Source organism: Rhinoraja longicauda, chromosome 4 (genome assembly GCF_053455715.1).
Source record: "Rhinoraja longicauda isolate Sanriku21f chromosome 4, sRhiLon1.1, whole genome shotgun sequence".
NCBI classification, from domain to species: domain Eukaryota; kingdom Metazoa; phylum Chordata; class Chondrichthyes; order Rajiformes; family Arhynchobatidae; genus Rhinoraja; species Rhinoraja longicauda.
The window spans coordinates 57,365,447-57,389,999 of NC_135956.1; the positions used below are offsets into that span (position 1 = coordinate 57,365,447).

The window sequence follows — 24,553 nt, forward strand, 5'->3', positions numbered from 1 at the left end:
TAAGATCATTATATATGTGTATTTTATATTTAAACTATTTCTCAATAATTATTACTATTGAAAAATAAAGAAAGCATTCCTCCCTATCTAAATCCAAGTGGTTGCTGTAAAGTTTAAGAATTAACAATTGTAAATTATTCTATATTTGGAAAATATTTTGAATACATGCACTATAATAGTGCATTTGGGATTAAGGATCATAATTTGTTTAATCTGAATATTCTCATATTCTCATTATTACCATGGGAAGATGCATGCAAATAACTAAATATAGAGTATTAGTTAATGCTCAGTAACTGGATAATTTACCTTAAGGTGTTTCACTCCTCTGATGGTGGCCATGAATTAGTTACGTGATCTCCATATTATAGAACCTCTAAACCACCCTCCTTTAGGACACTCCTTTAGGACCCTCCTCTCTCCCTCCTTTAAGACAGTCTAAAAATCAATCTTTTTAATATTTATTTTTCAGATTCGTAATTTCATAACTCTACAGAATTAGGCCATTCAGTCCATCAAGTCTGCTCTGCCATTCATTCATGGCTGATCTATCTTTCCCTCTCAACTCATATTCCTGCCTTCGCCACATAACGTTTGACATCCTTACTAATCAAGAATTTGTCAATGTCCGCTTTAAAAATACCTTATGACCTGGCCTCCACAGCCATCTGTGGCAATGAATTCCACAGATTCACCACCCTGTTACTAAAAAAACATTCCTTCTCAACTCCTTTCTAACTGTATGTCCTTTTATTCTTGGGATGTGCCCTCTGGTCCTGGACTCTACCCTTAGTGGAAACAACCTCTCCACATCCACTCTACCCAGGCCTTTTACTATTCGATAATATTGCAGGTGTCACAGATCATTTATTACAAATCCTTTATTGTCAAGGCTAGACATTCTCTTGCCTAACTTTTGGAATTTAATCTCCTTGGTCTGTATTTTAACCAGGCCAATCTTAAGGTTTAGAACTCAATGGTCCTGGTGAAACCCAAAATGGCACTGATAAGCTGATTAAGTTCCACTTGACAGCATCGATGATGACCTTCCATCAATTTGCTGATGATTTAGAGTAGAATAACTGGATAATAATGTTTATGATTATTATAAGGATATGGGGAAGGATAATAATAATAAGGATATGATTTATCCTCCAATTGTTTTAGGAAGAGGTTGAGATGAATAATTTCCTTGGCATTTCTGGCCGAACACCGCTGCAACATGAATTTATAATCTCATTGGAATAGATAATTCAATTTAAATCATAGATGGCACTTCTGACAACATATTACTCCTGCAGTAGTGTACATTTATACTCAGCTCCTGCACCGTAGGTCTGTAGCCAACCTTCACTCTGAGGTTATGATTTCAAATATCAAATACTTTTATATCAAATAGTTATTTTCATACCTAGGTCGTGATCTGTTGTGCTATTACTATAATTTGGAATCTTATTTTTGTCTCCACAGGTAATCTGGGACTTGTTTCCAAATACAGTGGTTCTAGAATCATCTTCCCCTCTATGGACTTGTGCAGAAACAGGGACCACTGGGATTGGTGACAACTTTTCTCTCCACTTTGATCCATCTTCTTCTATTAATGCCTTAGTTATCCTAAAAAGGCAATCACACAGTCACTGAAAATAATTTTAATTAGTCAAGGGAGAATTTTTAGAAAAGTCTCTTTAATGCAAATTCTCTAACAGTGCTAACCAAATTCTTAACATAAACTAGGAAAGTCAGGCTAAAATGCGAGAGATCCTAGAAATCGTAAAATGCCTGAAAAGTTATAATAAACCAGTGTTGTGCAGGACATCAGATCAGATTTATGCAAGACTCTCTTGGTTGGGGAGAGGGGTGGAATGGGAGAGAGGAATTGTTGATGTTTCGGGGTTAAACACTGCATCAAGACTGGGTACTCAGAAAGAAGTCTGAGTCTGATAAGGAAGGGATGGCAATGTTCACGATAGAAGTTAAAAGGGGAGAGGGAGGGAGGATCGCATGGAGGGCAGTAGGCATAATGTTTGATAACCCTACTAATCAAGAGTCTGTCAATCTCCTTTTTAAAAATACCTTATTGTGTACCTTGATTGTGTGGGAGATGATCAAAGAACTCCAGGGCACTGAGTTTGCTGAGTGGGTGGCAAGATTGGGGAAGGGGAAAGGGGCATGGTGGGAGCTGTCTGATAAAGAATGTAGAAAAAGACCCAGAATTTCCCAATTGCGGCCTTGGTAACATCAGGACTTTAAATCCATTGTCAAGGTAGACTTTAATCCTCCATCAACATATGAGGTTTTGTTCAACGTTATGGTAAAAAAGGCATTACATTCTATTTGATATCACTGCGCATTCCCGGCAGCCTATATGCATGTGCACAACATGCATTTAGAAGACTCACATCAAATTTCCTAGAGTGCATTAATGGTGCAAAAATCAAATGGTTTCTTATTACAACAAAAATGAAGCCAGAATGTCCAATTCAAACAGCACAATCCTACAATCCTTCTTCCTCTCTTTATTTTCTTACACACCTACAACAACTTATGCCCATGAACTTTCCCATTTAACTCTTTTATCACTAAGCTATACTGAGTTATAATTTACAGTAGACAATTTGCAAGTCTTGGGGTGATAGAATGTAATCGGAACACCCTGCAGAAACTGACACAGTCGCTGTGAGAACTCCACAAACATCAACCCAAAACTGAAGTAGCAGCAACAAACTGATGTGTCACTCTATCGCACCCCACTGGGCTTTTAAAAATAATTTCATCTTGTATTGCATAAATATGTTGCACAATGCAATTTAATTTCCAAGCCCAGATCAACACATAGTATTTTAATTAGACACATTGCTGACAGAAAGCATTTGCTTGTTTGAAGTAATGTTTTCACAGGTTTATAAGCTTGTGAAATAAATAGCAATGTAAAATATGCTTCCAGATATTCCAAATAGCAATACAAAATATCACTAAAATGAAGGAGATATAATGCCATGATTCAATAAACTCTCATCAGTATTGTCAGGAATGGCAGAATGGATATATGCTATTGCTCCAATTTTTGTTCAGACAATGTAAAGGGTCTAATCCCACCTCTGAATTTGGGAGAGAGGAAGGAGGCTGTGGGAGTCCTGGTTCTTCTATTTTCAAAACCATCAGGTTCTTGGGAAGTTGTTTACTGTTCTTTCACCTCCTATGGTTGCTTGCCAGTGTGTAGTTGTCGTACAGATGCTCGCTGCTCGTTTCCTTGTGGTTGTTCTTTATACTTTATACATCACCTGATCTTTCACAGATTCTTGCTATTCCCCCTGTCTTTCAGTTATCTTGGTGCACTCTCCAGAATTGTTGTCATTACCCTACAACTGCTTCTGCGGCACTCTCCGACGGTCCCTCACCAAACAACCCCTGCTCAAATTTAGGAGGTCACTTACATTTTTCGGCTCCATGTTCTGGACTGCTAATTGGATTAACCAGGTGGTTTCCTGTTGGGCTGCAAATCTTTCAGCACCAGAATAGGACCAGGGAGGGGAGAGATATAAGAGAGCCATTGTGGATGTACAGACAGAAAGGGCATATTGGTTTATGGGGTAAAAGAGCATCTTTGGCTTGGAACAGGGTTGGGTGTGGGAGATGGGGATTCCTTCAGAAAAGTGCAGACCCAAGACAGCTGGAGATAATATTTGGAAGATAAAATTGCAGACAGCTAATCAAGGGCAAGAGAGAAATTGGAGGTTAATAATGCTGGTAGGTCACAAGCTGTGTCTAAATGTGAAGAGGGAAGAGTGGGGGTTGGGGAAATTACTCCTACACCCCATGGCTCAAAACCAATGATATAAAACCAGCTGCACTCAGGGTTCTCTGGCTAAATTTGGGGCATGTCATCTAATTACAATATTTAAATGATGGACCAGATCTAGTGAGCTGATCACATGTCCAGCACATTAAAAATGAAGATGAAGGCTGGTTAGCATCAGATACAAAATGTTTGGAATTTAAAATCTGTTACCCTCTTTCTCTTGTGGGTTTAAATTTACCCACATCTTATGCCTCAAAAGCAAAAATCAGCCGTTATTATTGTGTAATTCAGAATTCTACTTAATAAATATCGACACAATTCATTTATGATCTATCTTATCTGGAAATGCATTTGTTCAGTCTCTTGAGGGGTCAAAATATTTTTAAAATCTTTAATCCTGCTTGAACATGTTCATTTTACATTTGTACCATTCAGTCTTATTTATAATTCACTATCCTCAGAGAACAAATTTCTACACACCTCAGTTTTAAATAATTGGCCCCTTATTTTGTAGTTATGTATCCTTGTTCCTATTATTTATTAAGCAAAAATACAAAATAGTTTAGGAAAGAACTGCAGATGCTGGTTTAAATCGAAGATAGACCCAAAATGGTGGAGTAACTCAGCGGGACAGGCAGCATCTCTGGAGAGAAGGAATGGTGATGTTTCGGATCAAGACCCTTTTTCAGACTGTACAAAACAGTTTATATGGACATCATTGTAATCCACTTTCCATTCTATTGCAGGCACACACATCTTGGCCTTGTAGGGTCAGAATTAAGGAGATGGAGACAGTCATACATAGTTGGACACAGAATCTCATGTGAATTTTTTGTGTACCATTTGGACTAGTTAGGCCAAGTAACATAGATGCAGCTAAGGAGAAAATAGATAAGCACTGGGAAGAGCGGAATAGAGATTTATGCTGTCGAGAAAGTATGGGAATGACCTATGCAAAGCAGAAACAGCAGTATGCAGTGGTTAGATCAAGTGAGCTTGTTCTATGTAATTAGATCTGCAGTCACATCGACTGTTGAGGCAGCTCCCTGTAGTGCAGAAGCATGTTTGAGGGGACCATAAATGATAACATTATCTCTGAGGAAGCAAACGCCTCCAAACTATGAAATGAATGTGATTGATGATGCTACTTGTCAGGATTTCAATAGACAATAGGTGCAGGAGTAGGCCATTCGGCCCTTCGAGCCAGCACCACCATTCAATGTGATCATGGCTGATCATTCTCAATCAGTACCCCGTTCCTGCCTTCTCCCCATATCCCCTGACTCCGCTATCCTTACGAGCTCTATCTAGCTCTCTCTTGAATGCACTCAGAGAATTGGCCTCCACTGCCTTCTGAGGCAGAGAATTCCACAGATTTACAATTCTCTGACTGAAAAAGTTTTTCTTCATCTCCGTTCTAAATGGCCTACCCCTTATACTTAAACTGTGGCCCCTGGTTCAGGACTCCCCCAACATTGGGAACATGTTTCCTGCCTCTAACGTGTCCAACCCCTTAATAATCTTATATGTTTCGATAAGATGGCGGCGCTGCCCTAGCAGCTGCGGCTTACCTGCGGTCCATTTGTCTTTGTGTTTTTGTTGTTTTTTTGTCTTAATTGTAGTTGTGATGTGGTGTTTTTGTGTTTGTGTACTATGTGTGTATGTGGGGGGGAGGGGGGGGAACTGTAAAATTGTAAATATGTGTCCCTTCCGAACGGAGACCCGACCTTTGTTTTCTGGCTGTTGTCTCCGTTCCTGCTGCGGCCTACCATCGGCCCAACTCCTGGAGCTGGCGGCCTCCAGGGCTCTGGTTCGCAGAGCCCGCGGATCGGACTTACCATCACCGGAGCCGGCCGTCCTCGGAGGCTGCGGGAGCGGCTGCGACTCGCCTTGGGCTCGGGCCGCGTGGATGCCGACACATCGGGAGCTCCGGCAGCGGCAGCGTGTTCGCCCGCCCCGGATCGCGGGGCTTGGGTCGCGGACATTTCACCGTCCGGCGCGGCCTAAAATATGCCGCAGGTTGTTTCTCTGCTGGGCGGGGGCTTCAATGTCGGGAGCCACGACCGCCCCGACGTGCAGCAACAGCAGCAGCGTGTTCGCCCGCCCCGGATCGGACTTATCATCGGCGGAGCCGGCCGTCTTCGGAGGCTGCGGGAGCGGCTGGGACTCGCCTTAGGCTCGGGCCGCTGCGGACCGTCCGGCGCGGCCTGCAACCACAACAACCTGACCGCGGGAGAAGACGGCAGGAGAAGGGAAAGACATTGTGGCCTTCCATCACAGTGAGGAGAGGACTGGAGGAGACTCACTGTGATGGATGTTTCTTTGATGGATGTTTCTTTTTTTGTGTGTTTTTGGGGTTGTGTAATTTTAATGCCTATTTAATGCTTTTATTGTTGGACTGTGGGTGACTGAATTTCATCCAATATTGGATGACAAATAAAGTTATCTTGAATCTTAAAGATCCCCTCTCATCCTTCTAAACTCCAGTGTATACAAGCCTCCAGTCTTTCAACATACGACAGTCCCGCCATTATGGGAATTAACCTAGTAAACCTACGCTGCACGCCCTCAATAGCAAGAATATCATTCCTCAAATTTGGAGACCAAAACTGCACACAGTACTCCAGGTGCGGTCTCACTAGGGCCCTGTACAACTGCAAAAGGACCTCTTTGCTCCTAACAACTGCAGAAGGACCTCTTTGCTCCTATACTTTTCAAACTATATTTTTACCCCATGCAAACTTTCTACAAGTTGTTGAAAACTTGTATTATCCACATTGAGATAGAAAGGGCGTCCAAATTATCCAGGGGCACCTGCCTGCATAATGATCTTAACAATTGCATACCAAGGAACTAATTAACTTATATGCCTCCCTATTGGATTAAAATCTGTATAAAGCAACAGAGTAGTCTTTTAAAACGTCTTGCATTACAAGATAATTGAAGCAGATTATGAAGAAACAAAACCTAGATGCTTGCCAGGTTTGGTTTATTATTAACTTGGTTGCACAGGATTTCAAGTATGTGCAAGGTATGCTTGGGTGTCACTATGGCATTTCTAAGATATGTGAAAAATGTAGGGCGTATTTGTGAAGAGCATAGGGAAGATGTAAATAGGACAATGAGGCTATATTTCTTGTTGCTGAATGATTCTAGCATTTAGGAATGGGTTCTTCCCTGCAAGCTCTTTGGAATGTTGCTGTTCCGCATGAGCGCCTCTTGACTATAATTGGGATCTGGCTTTCTCAAATGTATAGTTTAACAATGAGCTCCAGATTTCCTCAATACGTACTTAAAATCATTCTGATTAATGGGAAAAAATACTGGAGTTTAAAAGCAATTCAATGTTGTTGTGAGGCCAATGTGATGAGTATTATCCTGCAGAGTCAGTCAGCAATTTATTTTTAAATTTGGCTGATTGTCAAGCAACTGCTGCAGTTGTGTATTCTAATACAATGATTCTGTGTCATGGGATTTCAGCCAGATCGATTCCCCCTGTAGGCTTGCAGCAGTCAAAGACTGCAAGGGCCTTAGCATTCCTAATGTAATTAATTTGTGCAATATTTATGTAAATATTTCCATCAGCATTTTCTTTAAGGTCAAAAGCTCATAAATCCTGAGCAGAACATGCATTTTCTTTTATTCTCATTTCTTTAGAGTTAGTGTGAATCATTTAATTAATGTTAAATTTGTAAAGCAGCTTAGTTTAGCCACACATTCTTCCTTTTTCTGCATTCTCTTTAAGTTTGTAATAGAGTACTTTGGCCATCGACCCCACTCCCCAATTCTCCTCATCGCCAGCCTTATCGTTTCAACTTCTGTGGGCAGCAAGACTTCCTTCACGAGAATATCGCATAGTATGCATAAGATTTTAGAAGGTTCAAATAGGCTCAATCAAACTCCCAAGAGAAACATGGCCCCATTTTTTATGTCATCCCTTTGAACAGTCAAAACCTCAGTGAAGTTCAGAGCCATGACTTATGAGTCAGAGTTTCTTCCATTCTGATACAGGGTTCTGAGTCAGCAAGGCTGATAGAATAAATTGTTACACCATTGAAAGAGCACTGCTGTTTCCCAGACTTTCTTTTTGATTTATTCATGTTTTGGAATTGAGCAGAGCTCAGAAGGCTACCATTCATTGCCCATTCCCCTGCCTTTAAACAGCTATGGTCTTCTCTGTAAACATGATCCCACAATTCTGTTCGGAAAGGAGATGCAACACTGCAGGTCCATGCTTGATCCTGGCTGAACAATCATAACAGTCCCCTTCTCCTTCTCTTTATTTCTTTCTCCTAATCCTGCAACTTACTCTCTTCTCTTGTGGCCATTAATTCTGCTTTTAATTCTTTTGCCATTTACCTACATTAAAGGGAATTCTGTAGGAGTTCATTGATGTACCATCACATTAAAGCGAATGGTATGTTAGCATTCATAGCAAGAGGATTTGAGTATAGGAGCAGGGAGGTTCTGCTGCAGTTGTACAGGGCCTTGGTGAGACCGCATCTGGAGTATTGTGTACAGTTTTGGTCTCCTAATCTGAGGAAAGACATTCTAGCCTTAGAGGGAGTACAGAGAAGGTTCACCAGATTGATCCCTGGGATGGCAGGACTTTCATATGAAGAAAGACTGGATAGACTAGGCTTATACTCACTGGAATTTAGAAGACTGAGGGGGGATCTTATAGAAACATATAAAATTCTTAAGGGGTTGGAGAGGCTAGATGCGGGAAGATTGTTCCCAATGTTGGGGGAGTCCAGAACCAGGGGTCACAGCTTAAGGATAAGGGGGAAGTCTTTTAGGACCGATATGAGAAAACATTTCTTCACACAGAGAGTGGTGAGTCTGTGGAATTCTCTGCCACAGAAGGTAGTTGAGGCCAGTTCATTGGCTATATTTAAGAGGGAGTTAGATGTGGCCCTTGTGGCTAAAGGGATCAGGGGGTATGGAGAGAAGGCAGGTACAGGTTACTGAGCTGGATGATCAGCCATGATCATATTGAATGGTGGTGCAGGCTCGAAGGGCCGAATGGACTACTCCTGCACCTATTTTCTATGTTTCTATGTTTCTATCACTGGGCTGCGGGAGGAGACCCAGGTGCCTGGAACCCACTGCCAGGGGTGGTGGTGGAGACAGACAAAATAGTGGCAGTTCAGGCTATTAAATTGGCACATGAATTTGCAGAGAATGGAGGGATATTGATCATGTGCTGGGAGAGGAGATTAGTTTGGCTTAGCAATGCCATCATCCCCTCCAAAGTGGTTACCAAGCTCACGGAACTGAGCGTCTGCGCATTCCTCCACAAATGTGTCTTCGACACCCCCGACAACGTACCATAATTAGTACGAATTTGCAGCTTCCTTCTCAATAACCATCAGCACAGAAAATTACTGGGAATGCATATCTCTGAAGATCTGTCCTGGACGCAGCACATTGATGCAATTACAAAGAAAGCCCATCTTTCTCAGAAGATTGAGGCGATTCGGTATGTCAACAAATACTCTCTTGAACTTCTGCAGGTGTACAGTAGAGCGCATACTGACTGGTTGCATCAAGGCCTGGTTTGGCAATTGCTGTCATCCCAGGAATGACGAAGATCGCAAAAAGTAGTGAACACTACCCAGTCCATCACTGGTACTGATCTCCAAACCATTGAAGGGATCTGCAGGCGTCGTTGCCTCAAAAAGGCAGCCAGCATCATCAGACACCCACACCACCCTGGCCACTTTCACTTCACTCCTGCCATCGGGAAGGTATAGGAGCCCGAAAACTGGTCCAGGTACAGGACAAAATTGTTTGCTGCAACAATCAGGCTATTAAATACAAGATAGACACAAAAAGCTGGACCCAAAATGTCACCCATTCCATCTCTCCAGAGATGCTGCCAGTCTCACTGCGTCACTCCAGCTTTTTGTGTCTATCTTTGGTTTAAACCAGCATTTGCAGTTCCTTCCTACACAGGCTATTAAACACTCCAAATAAGCTCCAAACTACATAGACTTTGACACATTGTTTTTGTCTTTGCACTATTATTGTTTGTTTGGTTTATATATATATATATGTATTATGGTGCTGGGCAGTATCTCTGGAAAAAAGGAACAGGTTACATTTTGGGTCCTCCTTCAGACTCTGAAGAATCTCAGACTTTAGATTCAGACTCTTCAGACTCCAGTGCCTGTGGTCGGACGGGCCTGCGGTGGGTGCCGGAGGTCAGTTGCGGATGTGCCACGAAAATCAGAGGGATGTGGCATCGTGCTACGAGATCAATGTGATATGAGACATGTTACAATGAAATTCTTTGTTTTGCATACCATACACGTAGTATGCAAAGAGCCACGTATAGTGCGCCGACAAAGTTATGTCTTCAATGGCAATGAGGGGCCATTTACGTCTTTGCATACTACGTGTATGGTATGCAAAACAAAGAATTTCATTGTAACATGTCTCATATCACATGTGATAATAAAGAATCAATCAATCAATCAATCAAATGCCACCTGTTCCTTTTCTCAAGAGATGCTGCCTGACCCGCTGAGTTGCTCAGACTTTGTATCTATCTTCAATATAAGCCAGCATCTGCAGTTCGCTCCTTTACATATATTGTGCTGTTTACAGAGTACTATGGTTACATATCTGTTGTACTGCTGCAAGTAAGAATTTCATTGTTCTGCTTTAGGGACATATGACAATAAAATACTCTTCATATTCAGCAGTCATTGTGGGCCGAAGGGCCTATTCCTGTGCTGTGATGTTCTATTTTAAAATCCATTAAACTGATGATAAAAAAAGGATAATAATTAAACACAATTCCACAGGTCAAAAATTCCCACTTAAATGACTGTTGTCTCTGATCTTGCGTCTAGTCTAATTGACAGACCTCAGCATTATGCTGCCTCTTGACTCCAATCCTGGAAAAGGCATGGCTGACTTGTTCCCTGGATTATTTAACCCTGACCATAACATTCTCCCAAACCTCCTTCCAACGACATACTTGAGTGACATAGGACCCTTTCAATTTCTCCCTCAGCTGAAATTGGAGAGCTGGAAAGTCTCGAGCTATCCAAAGAGGCTGTGTGAATGAGTTAGACTCCCACACCACTTGTACACTATCAATCGCATCTCTGAAATATAAATAGCCAAATTTTTGTGGCACTACTCTCTCTATTTTTTTGTTAAGTGCTAAAATGGCCAAATGATTATTTTGACCAGACAATCTTTTCTTTTAATTTTGTCAACCCAAGATGGCACGAGTGTTAGCATATTTCTTTTCATTCTCACAACCAATTAGCAAAATCAGAATACCGATTTTGTACTCATTGCTCAACAGCTACATTTAGACAAGGACTCAACACAACACTAGCTTTGGGCAGTGCTCAGGCCAAACTGCTGTCAAATGCAGCAAACCTGACTCGCACGCCGCAGAACTTGCCTGGAGGGAAGCACCTGCTCGTCCACGAGGAGCAAAGAGGTCCTTCTACAGTTGTACCGGGCCCTGGTGAGACCGCACCTGGAGTACTGTGTGCAGTTTTGGTCTCCAAATTTGAGGAAGGATATTCTTGCTATTGAGGGCGTTCACTAGGTTGATTCCCGGAATGGCGGGACTGTTGTATGTTGAAAGGCTGGAGCAATTAGGCTTGTACACACTGGAATTTAGAAGGATGAGGGGGGATCTTATTGAAACATATAAGATAATTAGGGGATTGGACATATTAGAGGCAGGAAACATGTTCCCAATGTTGGGGGAGTCCAGAACAAGGGGCCACAGTTTAAGAATAAGGGGTAGGCCATTTAGAACGGAGATGCACGGTAGCGCAGCGGTAGAGTTGCTGCTTTACAGCGAATGCAGCGCCGGAGACTCAGGTTCGATCCTGACTACGGGTGCTGTACTGTACGGAGTTTGTACGTTCTCCCCGTGACCTGCGTGGGTTTTCTCTGAGAACTTCGGTTTCCTCCCACACTCCAAAGACGTACAGGTATGTAGGTTAATTGGCTGGGTAAATGTAAAAATTGTCCCTAGTGGGTGTAGGATAGTGTTAATGTACAGGGATCGCTGGGCGGCACGGACTTGGAGGGCCGAAAAGGCCTGTTTCCGACTGTATATATATGATATGAGGAAGAACTTTTTCAGTCAGAGAGTGGTGAAGGTGTGGAATTTTCTGCCTCAGAAGGCAGTGGAGGCCAGTTCGTTGGATGCTTTCAAGAGAGAGCTGGATAGAGCTCTTAAGGATAGCGGAGTGAGGGGGTATGGGGAGAAGGCAGGAACGGGGTACTGATTGAGAGTGATCAGCCATGATCGCATTGAATGGCGGTGCTGGCTCGAAGGGCTGAATGGCCTACTCCTGCACCTATTGTCTATTGTCTATTGACCCGAGAACTGGAGAGGAGGGTGGAGGGAGTTGGTGACAGCTGTGCCCCTCGAGTACAAAGGCTGAATGGTGGCTGGGTGAGGAGAGGGACTGGGCACCTAGTTCACTGGGCGATGGAGGCAACAGCTGCAACGGGCCTTTATGCCCAGTTGCAACTGGGACTTTGAAAATGGTGCCAAAACTTGACGACTCTTCCATGTAGTCTCAGTGGGCTGTTTCTGTGCACTTTATTTAATATGTATGGTAATAATTTACTAAACTACATGCAAAAAAGAATTTCACTGTGGTAACAAAGAACGATTGATTTAAATAATGTTCTCTCACAGGAGAAAACATCTTGAACGCATATGCATCTCATTATGACTCCTTGTGATCATGCATTTTCAATTTAGTCACCTTTCAGGTTTTAAACCGCAACAGTTGCATGCATAGCCCTACCGACCTTTCCTTAAAAGACTTGCTAATCATGTCAAATAAACCTTCTCTGAACTGCTTCCAATGATTTATTATATATATATATAAAAATAAGGCGATCAAGTGTACACAGTCCTTCAGATTCGGAATCACAAATGCCCTGTTTAATTGAAGCACTAATTGAAGCATGATTCCTCTTAATTGAAGCATGATTTTCCTACTTCTGTATTCAGTTCCCTTCACAATTAACGATATGATAGCTTTCCTATGACTTATTGTACCTACATAATAGTTTCACATAAATAATACCCACATCTCTCTGCATCACGGAGTTCAGTAATCTATCTCCATTTGAGAATATGTTTTTTTCCCCTGCCAAAATGGAAAATATATTTGTCTGCTTTTAACCTCCACTCAAGTAGCCTATTTATATATTTTTGTAGATTCCTTACATCCTCTTTACAATTTACTTTCCGTACTTTCTCTTGGTGTCATCAGACAATTTAACACCCAAATCTTCAGCACCTTCTTTCAGCTTATTCATATAAATTGCAATAAATTGAGGCTCCAGTACGTTCTTGAGGCAGATGCTGGAATCTGGAGTAAACAAAATCTGCTGGAAATTTCTGCCTACAATTCCGTCTGATGTTTGAGCAAAGGTTACAATAAGTTGACACAAGGAGACCTGCAAAGTTAAGCACTGTCCCATCCTTAGAGCTATGGGCCTGTGCAGCAGTGCCAGAAAAAGCTCCAACCACAAAACAAATTAAAATAAGTCGTACTCCCTGGTTCAGCTGATTATCAAAACAGCAAAAACTAGGAATGTATCTGAATCGCTTGAAAGATGTTTCAAAATAATTAAAATATAATTAAAATGATTTTAAAAACTGAAACATCAAGAAATCAAAAACTTAAAAAAACTATTAAAAAACATACATCAGCCTACACAACTAATATTCTCCATTCAAAGTATTTAGAGTTGCTGTTCCTTCAAGATCCTTCAAGGAAGGAGTTCTTGAGATGAGGTTATCAAGAAGAGTTATATAAGGGCAAGACTCCAATCTTGGAAAACCTGAATTGTGGAGTAGCTTGCATTGCAGGCATATCCCCAAATCATGTGGGCTCACATTTTTCTCTCCACAATAATGCAATCTAGGTGACATGCCTGATGCAATCTAGGTAACATGCCTAATGCAGCTGTGAGCAGCAAACTGTGAGATATTGCAGAAATCAGCAGCAGCTTGAAATGAAATCCAGAAGTAAAAGACTGAATGACTGTGATTGTAACCTCCATGAATAAAGCAGTCAAACGTCACACAAGAGAGACACACAAAACTCCAAATACTGCAATCCTGAGCACAACACAAAGTACTGGAGTAGCTCAGTGGGGCAGGCAGCATGCGTGGAGAACATGGATAGGTTACATTTCTTCCATCTGATTGTGGTAGGGGTGAGAAAGCTGAAAAAGAAATGGGCAGTGGAACAAAGCGGGACAAGTGATAGGTGGATATGGGTGAGGGGGATTTGATTGGCAGACAGGTGGACAAAAGCTAGAGGTGAAACGGAAACAGAAGGTTGTCAGAAAAGGAGGGAGGAGATGTGGAATGTAAAGCCAGTGAGGAATATAGGTGGAAGGGGTTGGGGATGGGTGGGTAGGATGGTGGGAGAAATGGGTGTGCATTGAGGGTGGAGGGAAATGGAAAGTGAAAGGGGGAAGGTGGGGAGTGTTGCTTAAAATTGGAGAATTTAACGTTCACACCGTCGGGTTGTAATCTACTCAAGCACAATATGAGGTGCTGTTCCTCCAATTTTGCAGGTGGCCTCACTCTGGCAATGGAGGAGGCCCACAATAGAACAGACGGTATGGGAATGGGAAACAGTTATAATGGTTAGCAACCGGGCGATCTAGCAGGCCTTGGCGACTGAAAACACAAGTGGTCGGCAAAGTGTTCTACGCTCTATCTGAAGGCCCCATCCAGAGCACCAAATGCAGTAGTCGAGGTGTCAAGAAGTGATTGTGAACATCTGTCTCACCTAGAAGGGTTGCTGGTGTCCCTGGATGGAGATGAGGAAGGTGGTGTAGGGATGTGGTGATGAGGTGTAGGGATCGATGTTAGATCTCCAGCATTTACAAGGAAAGGACCTGGGGAGGGGAGCAGATTTGGTGGGAAGGGATGACTGAACCAAGGGGTCGTGTCGGAAGTTGATCTCTGCGGAAAGTGGAAAGAGGGAGAATGGGAAGATGTGACTGGTGATAAGATCACGTTGAAGGTGGCACAAATGTCAGAGAATGATGTGTTGATGCAGAGGCTGGTGGGGAGAAAGGTGAGGACATGGGAACTCTCGTCTTGTTCCATCTGGGGAGAGGGGGAGCGGGAGCGGAACTGGGGGACACTGAGGAGACATGATCGATGGACTGACTAGATATCCCAATGATGACAAGGAACTAAAATTGCGTATTGGCACGGAAGTAATACAGTTTCAGAGGAAATACAGGTAGAGACCTAATTGCTACATGCATAAAGGCAAGGGTGGGGGGGAGGGATGAAGAGAAGAAGCAAGATGGCTAATATATAGCAGGGAAGAAGGTGAAAGGAGCTGGTACGTGTGAAGCGGAACCAGATGAGGAGCAAGGAGCAAGGTTACAGAAAGGAGGGGGGAAGGTGGAGTTGAAGGTGAACAAAGGGATGGTAAACCAGGTGGGAGTGTTGGAAAGGAACTCGGGGCTGTGGGTTACCAGAAATTGCAAAAATCAATGTTTATACTATTGTTTAAGCTACCCAGGCTAAATGTGTTCTTTGTGCAAATGAATTTCTCGGTCAAAGGGCATTTCCTTTGTTGTCTATATGTCTAATTAAAATAATTCTCTAAATATTTATATTTATCTAATACAATTGTTCCTACCTGTTGACACTGTCATGTGCAATCTGGAACCTATTATCCACCTGAAGGACTGTTTTATATTCCACATAAGCTTGTCGATATCGCTCTAGGGAATCGTAGGCCATAGCTCGTCGCAAAAGAGGTTTTATAGAAAATGGTTGCAGCTCCAAAGCCCTAGGAAAATTAAAAAAAGACACACTCTCATTGGGATAGTTCAGATGTCCATTGTGATGTTCCACAGAGAATATAGAAATTAAAGGATAATTTTACTCTTGTAAAATGTTCCACACAAGCATCCTCCTACTCTTCATTTAATCTCATAATGTCACTCCCTTTTTCATACGTTTGTCCAATTAAAATACGGCCATATGTAAGATATTTTCCCCTCATTTCACCACACTTTACCCTTGATCATCACTCACTCACTCCCTTTCTTACCACAAGCAGAGACTCCAAATAAACTCTCTCTCACTCCTCACCAATCATGGAGAATCTCTCTCCACATTTATTTCTATAATTATCTTTCCTCACTTCCTGCCTAGGTGAAAAAGAGAGCTGCAACATCATTGTAACCCCCCTGCTGCTTCACAGTAGTTAAAACCCATGCAAATACCTGCAACATTTATAATCCATAAACGGAAAAAACATTTGAAATTTTCTTTGGAACACAGACAATTCAGATTTAATCACATCTAAATACCATTTCTGCATGCCTAACTCATTAATAAAATGAGTTAACTCATTAATAAAATCTTAACTTCTAACTCATTAATAAAATCCTTTAATTTCTATATTCTCTGTGGGTTTTTTTTCAGATTCTATAATATCGTCTTTCCACAGATAAATCTCTGCAGCTTGAGTACATTTTTTCATTTTCCCCTTCTTTCCTTTATCTATTTCTATAATACTTTCTCATCCTCCTTTCTGTATACTCAACAAATCTCTAATTCAGTGGTGTGCTTAATCCATTTTGCCATACCTGCTTGTTTCTATTTTCCTGCTGTTTTGTCAATGTTTCAGTGCAATTGGCAATTGTCCACTATAATCCAAGTAAGGGATTACTAAGTAATAGAGTATCATTGTTTAACTCGTAGAAACAAAGAACTACAGATGTTGGTTAATATATAAAAGGACATAAAGTGCTGGAGTAACACAGCAGGTCAGGCAGCATCTCTGGAGAACATGAATAGATTATGTTTTGGATCAAGACCCTTCACACTCGTGGTCTGGAATCCAGAAGAGTTGACGGCCCCGGCCTGTTGGCGGCTGGGGGAGAGGTGAGGATCAGTGGAGTCATTGGTCACGGCCTGTGGGCAGCTAGAGCACAGGTAAGGATTGGCGGTGGCGGTGCCAGGTAGTAGCAGAGGAAGCTATGTGGGCCAGCGTTGAGCTGGCCTGGAAGCTGCCGAGGAGGCAGTGCAGGCTGTGGGTGGTGTTGGCAGCCCGGCCTGGCAGTGAAAGTCAGTAGGTTGGACCTAGCAGTAGGGGTGGTGTTGCAGACTGGGGGTGGCTTTGGACTACAATGAGAACGAAGGCAGCAACAGGGCCTCCTATCAAATGGCCAATCAGTCTGTCCACGCTATTTTCCTCCAATCAGTGTTTGTTTGGCCAGTTACAAGCACATTCATTTGGCCATTCATTTATTTGATTAAGGTATGGCTGATACTGATACTCCCCTCACGGCAAGGATCGAGACAGAGATTACGGTTTTATAGATGCCAAGGGTTGCTGTGGCACTAGTGTCCACTAGAGCCCAAACTCAAAACATGAGATTACACTTGGTATAACCTCGGTATGCCATGTTATTGTGATACCAGCATGGAAAATATGAAATAACAATGACTTAGGGCAATTGTCATGCTTAAATTCTATCAATATCTATGAAACTATGTTTCAATCTATGACAAAAAGCCTATCATAAATAGCATTATACTCACATTGTACAATCCTTTATACACTCATTGCAATTTCCATCCTTCAAGTGACATGCTGCTCGATTTGAGTGCAAGATGCTTAGTTCTTCTGGGCAATCCACACCTTACAAGGAGAGCACAAAAACAGCATTTATTTCCATTTGTTTATCTTTTTGTGAAGATAGTGACTTTGTCTAATTCCATATTCATTTCAATTAACTCTTTTGACAGTGGAAACCATCATGGATGAATTTGGTCTTGCTTTCACCAACGTCTCATATACATGTTCAGCTAAAGAAATAGGTAGATCATTAGGAATCCTTTCTCTTGCCCATTCATACCACTCTTATTCGTCTCTTGTACAACATACACAATTGAACCTCAGGCTTTTTTAATATGTATGACAATTTTATTAACTACAGAATCATTTGGCAATTATGGCAATTTATTTATTACCAAGGTCAGTTAAGAACTATGGGGAAAGGAAATATTCTCATTTCCTCTCGCATTAATTGGGTTTTGAAAAGTCTACTTCACAATGTGTGACACAGCAAATTAGCAAGTCAAATATGACATATGACGCTGAAATCTGCAGCAGAAAAACAAACTGCTGGCAGAACTCAGCAGTGGAGGGAAATGGACAGACGATGTTTTGGATTGAGACCCTTCAACTCAGACAAAGATTTCTTCAAAGTGAACATACCGTGAAGAGACTTTGCAGTGGGCGGTAAAATGGAGACACAAGAGATTCTAGATGCTGGAATCTGGAGCCAAAAACAAACTGCTGTCTAATAATAATAATAATAATAATAATATACCTTTATTGTCATTGTACGACCAGTACAACGAAATTAGAAGTGCTACATCTGAAACAGTGCGACAGTGCAAATCTTCCAAAAACAATCGCACAAACATAGGAACCAACACAATAAGTACCAATCTCAGATGAAGGGTTACAACCCAAAATGTCAACTGTCCATTTCCTTCCACCTCCTAATCCACTGACCTCCTCCACAATTTGTTTTATGCCAGAAGTTAATGATATGCATTACTGAGCTATCCGTCCACACAGATTTATAACTTGTTCCTACAAACAAGTAATTTGCTGGTTTATAATAATTATAATATTGGAACTTCAAACACCTCCACCCCAATTCTATATTACAAATCTTGAGCATAGTTTCAAGTTCACCTACCCATTATTTTTTTCCCCTTTGAAGCAGCTGCTAACTCACAGTGATTAGATCCAAAATGTACCAGTAGGCCCTCAGCCTACATGATGTCAATTCATTATAATTACTCATCAGTTTTTCCTCCAAGATGGATGTGGATGGGTTAAGCACCTAGCTAAATCTAATCCTTCCTTTATTAAATTTCAATGCAGATTGTAACCAACTGGCAGAAAACTTTACTTAATTTTTTTGCCCTTTTTAACCTGGAGAGTCCATAGTCACTTTGTCCTTACCACAAAGTAAATTCAACATGGGACTACTTTTTAGCATATAATTGCTTCACTTTGTTTTTTAAAACCAAATCTAGCGTACTCCTGATGACAGATGGCTAGAGAAACAAAAAAACTGTACGTATACGTAACACCTGGAATAAATGGCTGTGTTTTTACTGTATTTATTTATTGTACAGTAAAATACAGTAAAACTATATTTTACTGTACTTCCTCTTAACTATATTCTGCTTTTGCACTATGTATAGAGAATATCAAGGGCAACAATAAGATATAAAATCTCCACAAAAAATGATGATTTGCTTTATGATTATACAATTTTGATTAAACCTAACCATTACAAAACATTAATTGAATTTACACTATGAATGATAAAAAGAGTATTTAAAAACAGATTCATGTTATTATAGCATCAAGCATGAACACACTTCACTCCTAAAATTCTGCATATGTGTTTAGGATGAATGCAAATATATATACAGTGTGCAGTAATCAATAGATTAAAAGGCCACTATCATACCTGATTCAAACAGCTCCGTCATAGCTTTAGTGTATTTCACCCCTGCATCTCCAAACTGTCCATTCTTGAACAGCTCATTTCCTTCACTCTTCAGCTTTGATACCGAAGCGGACAGTGTCCATGGGTTGTCCTCTGCTTTCTCTGTCTCTGAACTGGACACAGGGGTAAGAAGCTGGCTGGAGTCAATTCTCAGAGATTCTTGACCTTCTCTTGGCACTGATACTGTAGCATTCTTGTCATTTTCACTTTTAGTTTCACGTCCGTGGCTACTTTGATCTGATTTCCTCAGTGCTGTCACATTAATATCATGATCCTTTTTAATGTTTTCTTGTACTGCAGCATTGCCACTTTTCTTCCCTTTAGATTGACTAAGTCGAATGGGTGAACATTTTTTCTGTACATTCCCCATGGCAGTTTTTGTCTTTGATGTCTCTACATTCACCGGTGTACTAGAATCTAAGAGGAAGTTCACATATTACAGGCTAGATTGCATCAGTGGAAAGAACTACTGCAGATTTTAAGAAGGGGAAGGTAAAGAAACTGCATCAAAAGCTTAATGGGGCAACAGCATGACATTCAGAATGAAAACGATGTCAAAACTATGAGACCTTTAGCAAAGTTTACAATCAGTTGATCTGCAAAGCAATGTCACAAATGTAGTTAATTTTCATGAAATGTAAAAGCAGCACTTACCTCGAAGTCAGCACAGGCAGGGAGCTGTTTATTTTATATCTGGTGAGTCAACTGAACGCATTGTAAAAAAATTACCAATAAACCCAAAGAAGAAATTAAGTGATTTGGCAAGTATTGCAAGATCTTTTGCCAATGTACTTCTTTATTAACACTTTGACTACATAAAATTTCTGTAAAAGGTATTTTCAGTTGACTATGAATGCACAATATAAAAGAGGAATAAAGGAGCTGCACTAATTAATGCACACAGTGGAACAGATACATCTAAATTCATGGTTCTCAATGAATAAATCAAAATGAAGACAAAGAACTGCAGTTGTTGGAATCTTAAGCCAAACACAAAAGTGCTGGAGTAACTCAGAGGGTGTCAGTTTAAACCAGCATTCTTCCTAAACATCTTTTTCCCTGGCCAGTTTCTCTTATTTCCCTTTGATTCCTTTACAATATTAAAAAAAACTTCACCAATTTCTGTACTGAGTATATTCAGTAACTGAATATACATAAGGATCAGAGCTAGACTCTGTTCACAAGTTATAGGGGTAGAATTAGGCAATTCAGTCCATCGAGTCCACTCCCCCATTCAATCATGGCTGATCTCTGCCTCCTAAGCATATTTTTACTGCCTTCTCCCGATAACCCTTGACACCCGTTCTAATAAAAAATTTGTCTATCTCTGCATTAAAAATATCCACTGACAGACTCCACAGGCCTTTGTGGCAATGAGTTTCACAGATTAACTACCCTCTGACTAAAGAAGTTCCTCCTCACCTCCTTTCGAAAAGAGTGCCCTTTAATTCTGAGGCTATGACCTCTGGTCCTAGACCCTCCCACCAGTGGAAACATCCTTTCCACATCCACTCTCTCTATGCCTTTCATTATTCTGTAGGTTTCAATGAGGTCCCCCCTCAACCTAAATTCCAGCGAGTAGAGAGGCTCAGTGCTGTCAGACGCTCATCATTAGCTAACCCACTCATTTCTGGAATCATTCTTGGAAACCCTCTTTGGCCCCTCACCAGAGTCTCAGATAAGGGGCCCAAATTTGTTCACAGTACTCCAAATACAGCCTTACCAGTGCTTTGTACAGCCTCAGCGTTACATCTCTTATTTTCACAACTACATTAGTGATTTGATGAGAGTATAGATAAGTAAATTTGCAGATTATTTCAAAATTGTGGTTTCATGGACAGGGAAGAAGGTTGTCTGACATTTACAACAGGTTATAGATCAACTGAGAAAACGGGCAAGGAAATAGAATTTAACTTGCACGAGATGCATCTTGGGAAGTTAAACCAGGGCAGGACAAATTAATGGCATGCCCCTGGGGAGTGTTGTTAAACAGAGAGATCTTAGGATGCGTACATAGTTCCCTGAAAATGGCAACATACTGTAGATAGACAGGGAGGTGAAGAATTACCTGCGTATAGCATGTTTTCCTTCATCAACCGAGGCACAAGAGTTACGATGTCACATTCCAGTTATTAATAACATTGGTTAGGCTGCACCATTATGTGCAGTTCTGGTCACTACACTGCAGGAAAGTATGATGAAGGAGTTTGACACAAAATGCTGGAGTAACTCAGCGGGACAGGCAGCATCTCTGCAGAGAAGGAATGGGTGATGTTTCGGGTCGAGACCCGGATGAAGGAGGTTGCCTGGATAGGAGGACTTGAGTTATAAGGAGAGATTGGATAGGCTAGGTCTGTTTTCCCTGCAGTGAAGAAGGTTGAGAGGTGAGATGATGGAGGTGTATAAAATTATGGGAGGCCCAGATATGATAACCAGTCGGTTTTCCATGGTAGGGATGTCTAAAACTAGAAATCATAGGTTTAAAATGAGACAGGGAAGGTTTAAAGGACATCATTAGGTCATAGAAAATAGGTGCAGCAGTAGGCCATTCGGCCCTTTGAGCCAGCACTGCCATTCAATATGATCATCCAAAATCAGTACCCCGTTCCTGCTTTTTCCCCATCTCCCTTGATTCTGTTAACCCTAAGAGCTAAATCTAACTCTCTCTTGAAAACATCCAGTGAATAAGATCCCCTCTCATCCTCCTAAGTTCCAGTGAATATTAGCCCAGTCGACCCATTCTTTCATCATATCTCAGTCCTGCCATCCCGGGAATTAACCCGGTGAACCTACGCTGTACTCCCGCAATAGCAAGAATGTCCTTCCTCAAATTAGGAGATCAAAACTGCACACGTGTGGTCCAGGTGTGGTTTCACCAGGGCCCTGTCCAACTGCAGTAGGATTTCCTTGCTCATACACTCAAATCCTCTCGCAATGAAGGTCAACATGCCATTAGCTTTCTTCTCTGCCTGCTGTACTTACATGCTGACTGTCAGTGACTGATGTACAAGGACACCCAGGTTTCGTTGCACCTCCCCTTTTCCTAATCTGACACCATTCAGATAATAATCTGCCTTCCTGTTCTTGCCACCAAAGTGGATAACCTCACATTTATCCACATTATACTGCAACTTCCACGCATCTGCCCACTCACCCAACCTATCCAAGTCACCCTGCAGCCTCATAGCATCCTCCTCGCAGCTCACTCTGCCACCTAGCTTTGTGTCATCCGCAAACTTGGAGATGTTACATTTAATTCCTTCGTCTAAATCGTTAATATATATTGTAAAAAACTGAGGTCCCAGCACTGAGCCTTGCGGCACCCCACTAGTCACTGCCTGCCATTCTGAAAAGGACCCTTTAATTCCTACTCTTTGCTTCCTGTCTGCCAACCAATTTTCTATCCATGTCAATACCCTACCCCCAATAACATGTGCTCTAATTTTGCACACTAATCTCTTGTGTGGGATTTTGTCAATGGCTTTTTGAAAGTCCAGATACACCACATCCATTGGCTCTCCCTTATCCATTCTACTTGTTGCATCCTCAAAAATTCCAGAAGATTAGTCAAGCATGATTCCCCTTTCATAAATCCATGCTGACAGACTGATCCTGTCACTGCTTTTCAAATACGCTGCTATTACATCTTTAATAATTGACTCAAGTATCTTCCCCACTACTGATGTAAGGCGAACTGGTCTATAATTCCGTTTTCACTCTCCCTCCTTTCTTAAAAAGTGGGGTTACATTGGCTACCCTCCAGTCCATAGGAACTGATCCAGAGTCGAGAGAACATTGGAAAATGATCACCAATGCATCCACGATTTCTAGGGCCACCTCCTTGAGTACACTGGGATGCAGACCATCAGGCCCTGGGGATTTATCTGCCTTCAGTCCCAACAGTTTACCTAACACCATTTCCTGACCAATGTGGATTCCCTTCAGTTCCTCCCTCCCACTAGACCCTCAGTCCCCTAGTATTTCTGCGAGATTGTTTGTGTCTTCAATAGTGAAGACAGAACCAAAGTACTTCTTTAACTGGTCTGCTATTTCCTTGTTTCCCATTATACAGGTAAATTCACCTGTTTCTGACTGTAAGGGACCTACATTTGTCTTCACTAATCTTTTCCTCTTCACATATCTAAATAAGCTTTTACAGTTTGTTTTAGTATTCCCCGCAAGTTTTCTTTCATGCTCTATTTTCCCCATAAGTGTCATATGTGATAGGAGTAGAGTTAGGCCATTCGGCCCATCAAGTCTATTCCGTCATTCAATCATGATCTATCTCTTCCTCCTAACCCCATTCTCCTACCTTCTTCCCATAATCTCTGACACCTGTACTAATCACGAACGGAGGAGTGAGACATTAAATATGTCCACGAATCCTCCCACTAGTTGGTCTATGTTGTCTTGGCCTCTACAGCTTTCTGTACCAAAGAATTCCAAAGATTCACCACCATTTGACTAAAGAAATTTCTCCTCATCTCCTTCCTAAAAGAACATCCTTTAATTCTGAGGCTATGATCTCTGGTCCTAGACTCTCCCACGTGGAAACATCCTCTCCACATCCACTCTATCCAAGCCTTTCACTATTCTGTATGTTTTAATGAGGTCCCCCCTCATTCTTCTGAACCCCAGCGAGTACAGTCCCCCTGCCGACAAACACTCATCATAGGTTAACCTACTCATTCCTGGGATAATTCTTGTAAACCTCCTCTGGACCCTCTCCAGAGCCAGCACGTCCTTCCACAAATATGGTGCCCAAATTTGCTCACAATATTGCAAATGTAGCCTTACCAGCGCCTTATAGAGCCTCAGCATTACATCTCTGTTTATGTATATAAGCACTCTTGAAATCTTCTTCTTCTTATCGTGTCCACACATGCTAGATATTGTGTTTCAGCCAAAACTGAACACAACTCTTAGCAATATCATTGTTCTCTGTGAGGTCCTCAGCTTTGCATTCGTGCTCCAATAGAGGACATCTTAATAGGTGTTCCATAGTTTGTGATTCAGTGCCACATATGCAGATGACGTCTTCAGTGTCTTTCTAACCCCACTTCTTAAGAGTCGCTTTACAACGACCAGTATCAGCTCTCAGTCTGTTGAGGCATTTCCATTCAGCCCAGCTTCATTCAGCACCAGGAGGAAGTTCTTCTT

General features: G+C 41.6%; 1 protein-coding gene across 3 annotated transcripts in view; it reads right to left on the reverse strand.

Moving 5' to 3' along the window:
• LOC144592783 (sperm-associated antigen 1-like) overlaps positions 1–24,553 on the reverse strand; it is a 96,638-nt gene that overhangs the window by 16,904 nt on the left and 55,181 nt on the right. For all 3 annotated transcript variants that reach the window (XM_078397793.1, XM_078397795.1, XM_078397796.1), the window contains 4 exons: positions 19,355–19,810; positions 17,397–17,496; positions 15,481–15,633; positions 1,412–1,614 (listed from right to left, as the gene is read on the reverse strand). In XM_078397793.1, coding sequence (XP_078253919.1) covers positions 1,412–1,614; positions 15,481–15,633; positions 17,397–17,496; positions 19,355–19,810 — 912 coding nt within the window. The remainder of the gene's footprint in view (positions 1–1,411; positions 1,615–15,480; positions 15,634–17,396; positions 17,497–19,354; positions 19,811–24,553) is intronic.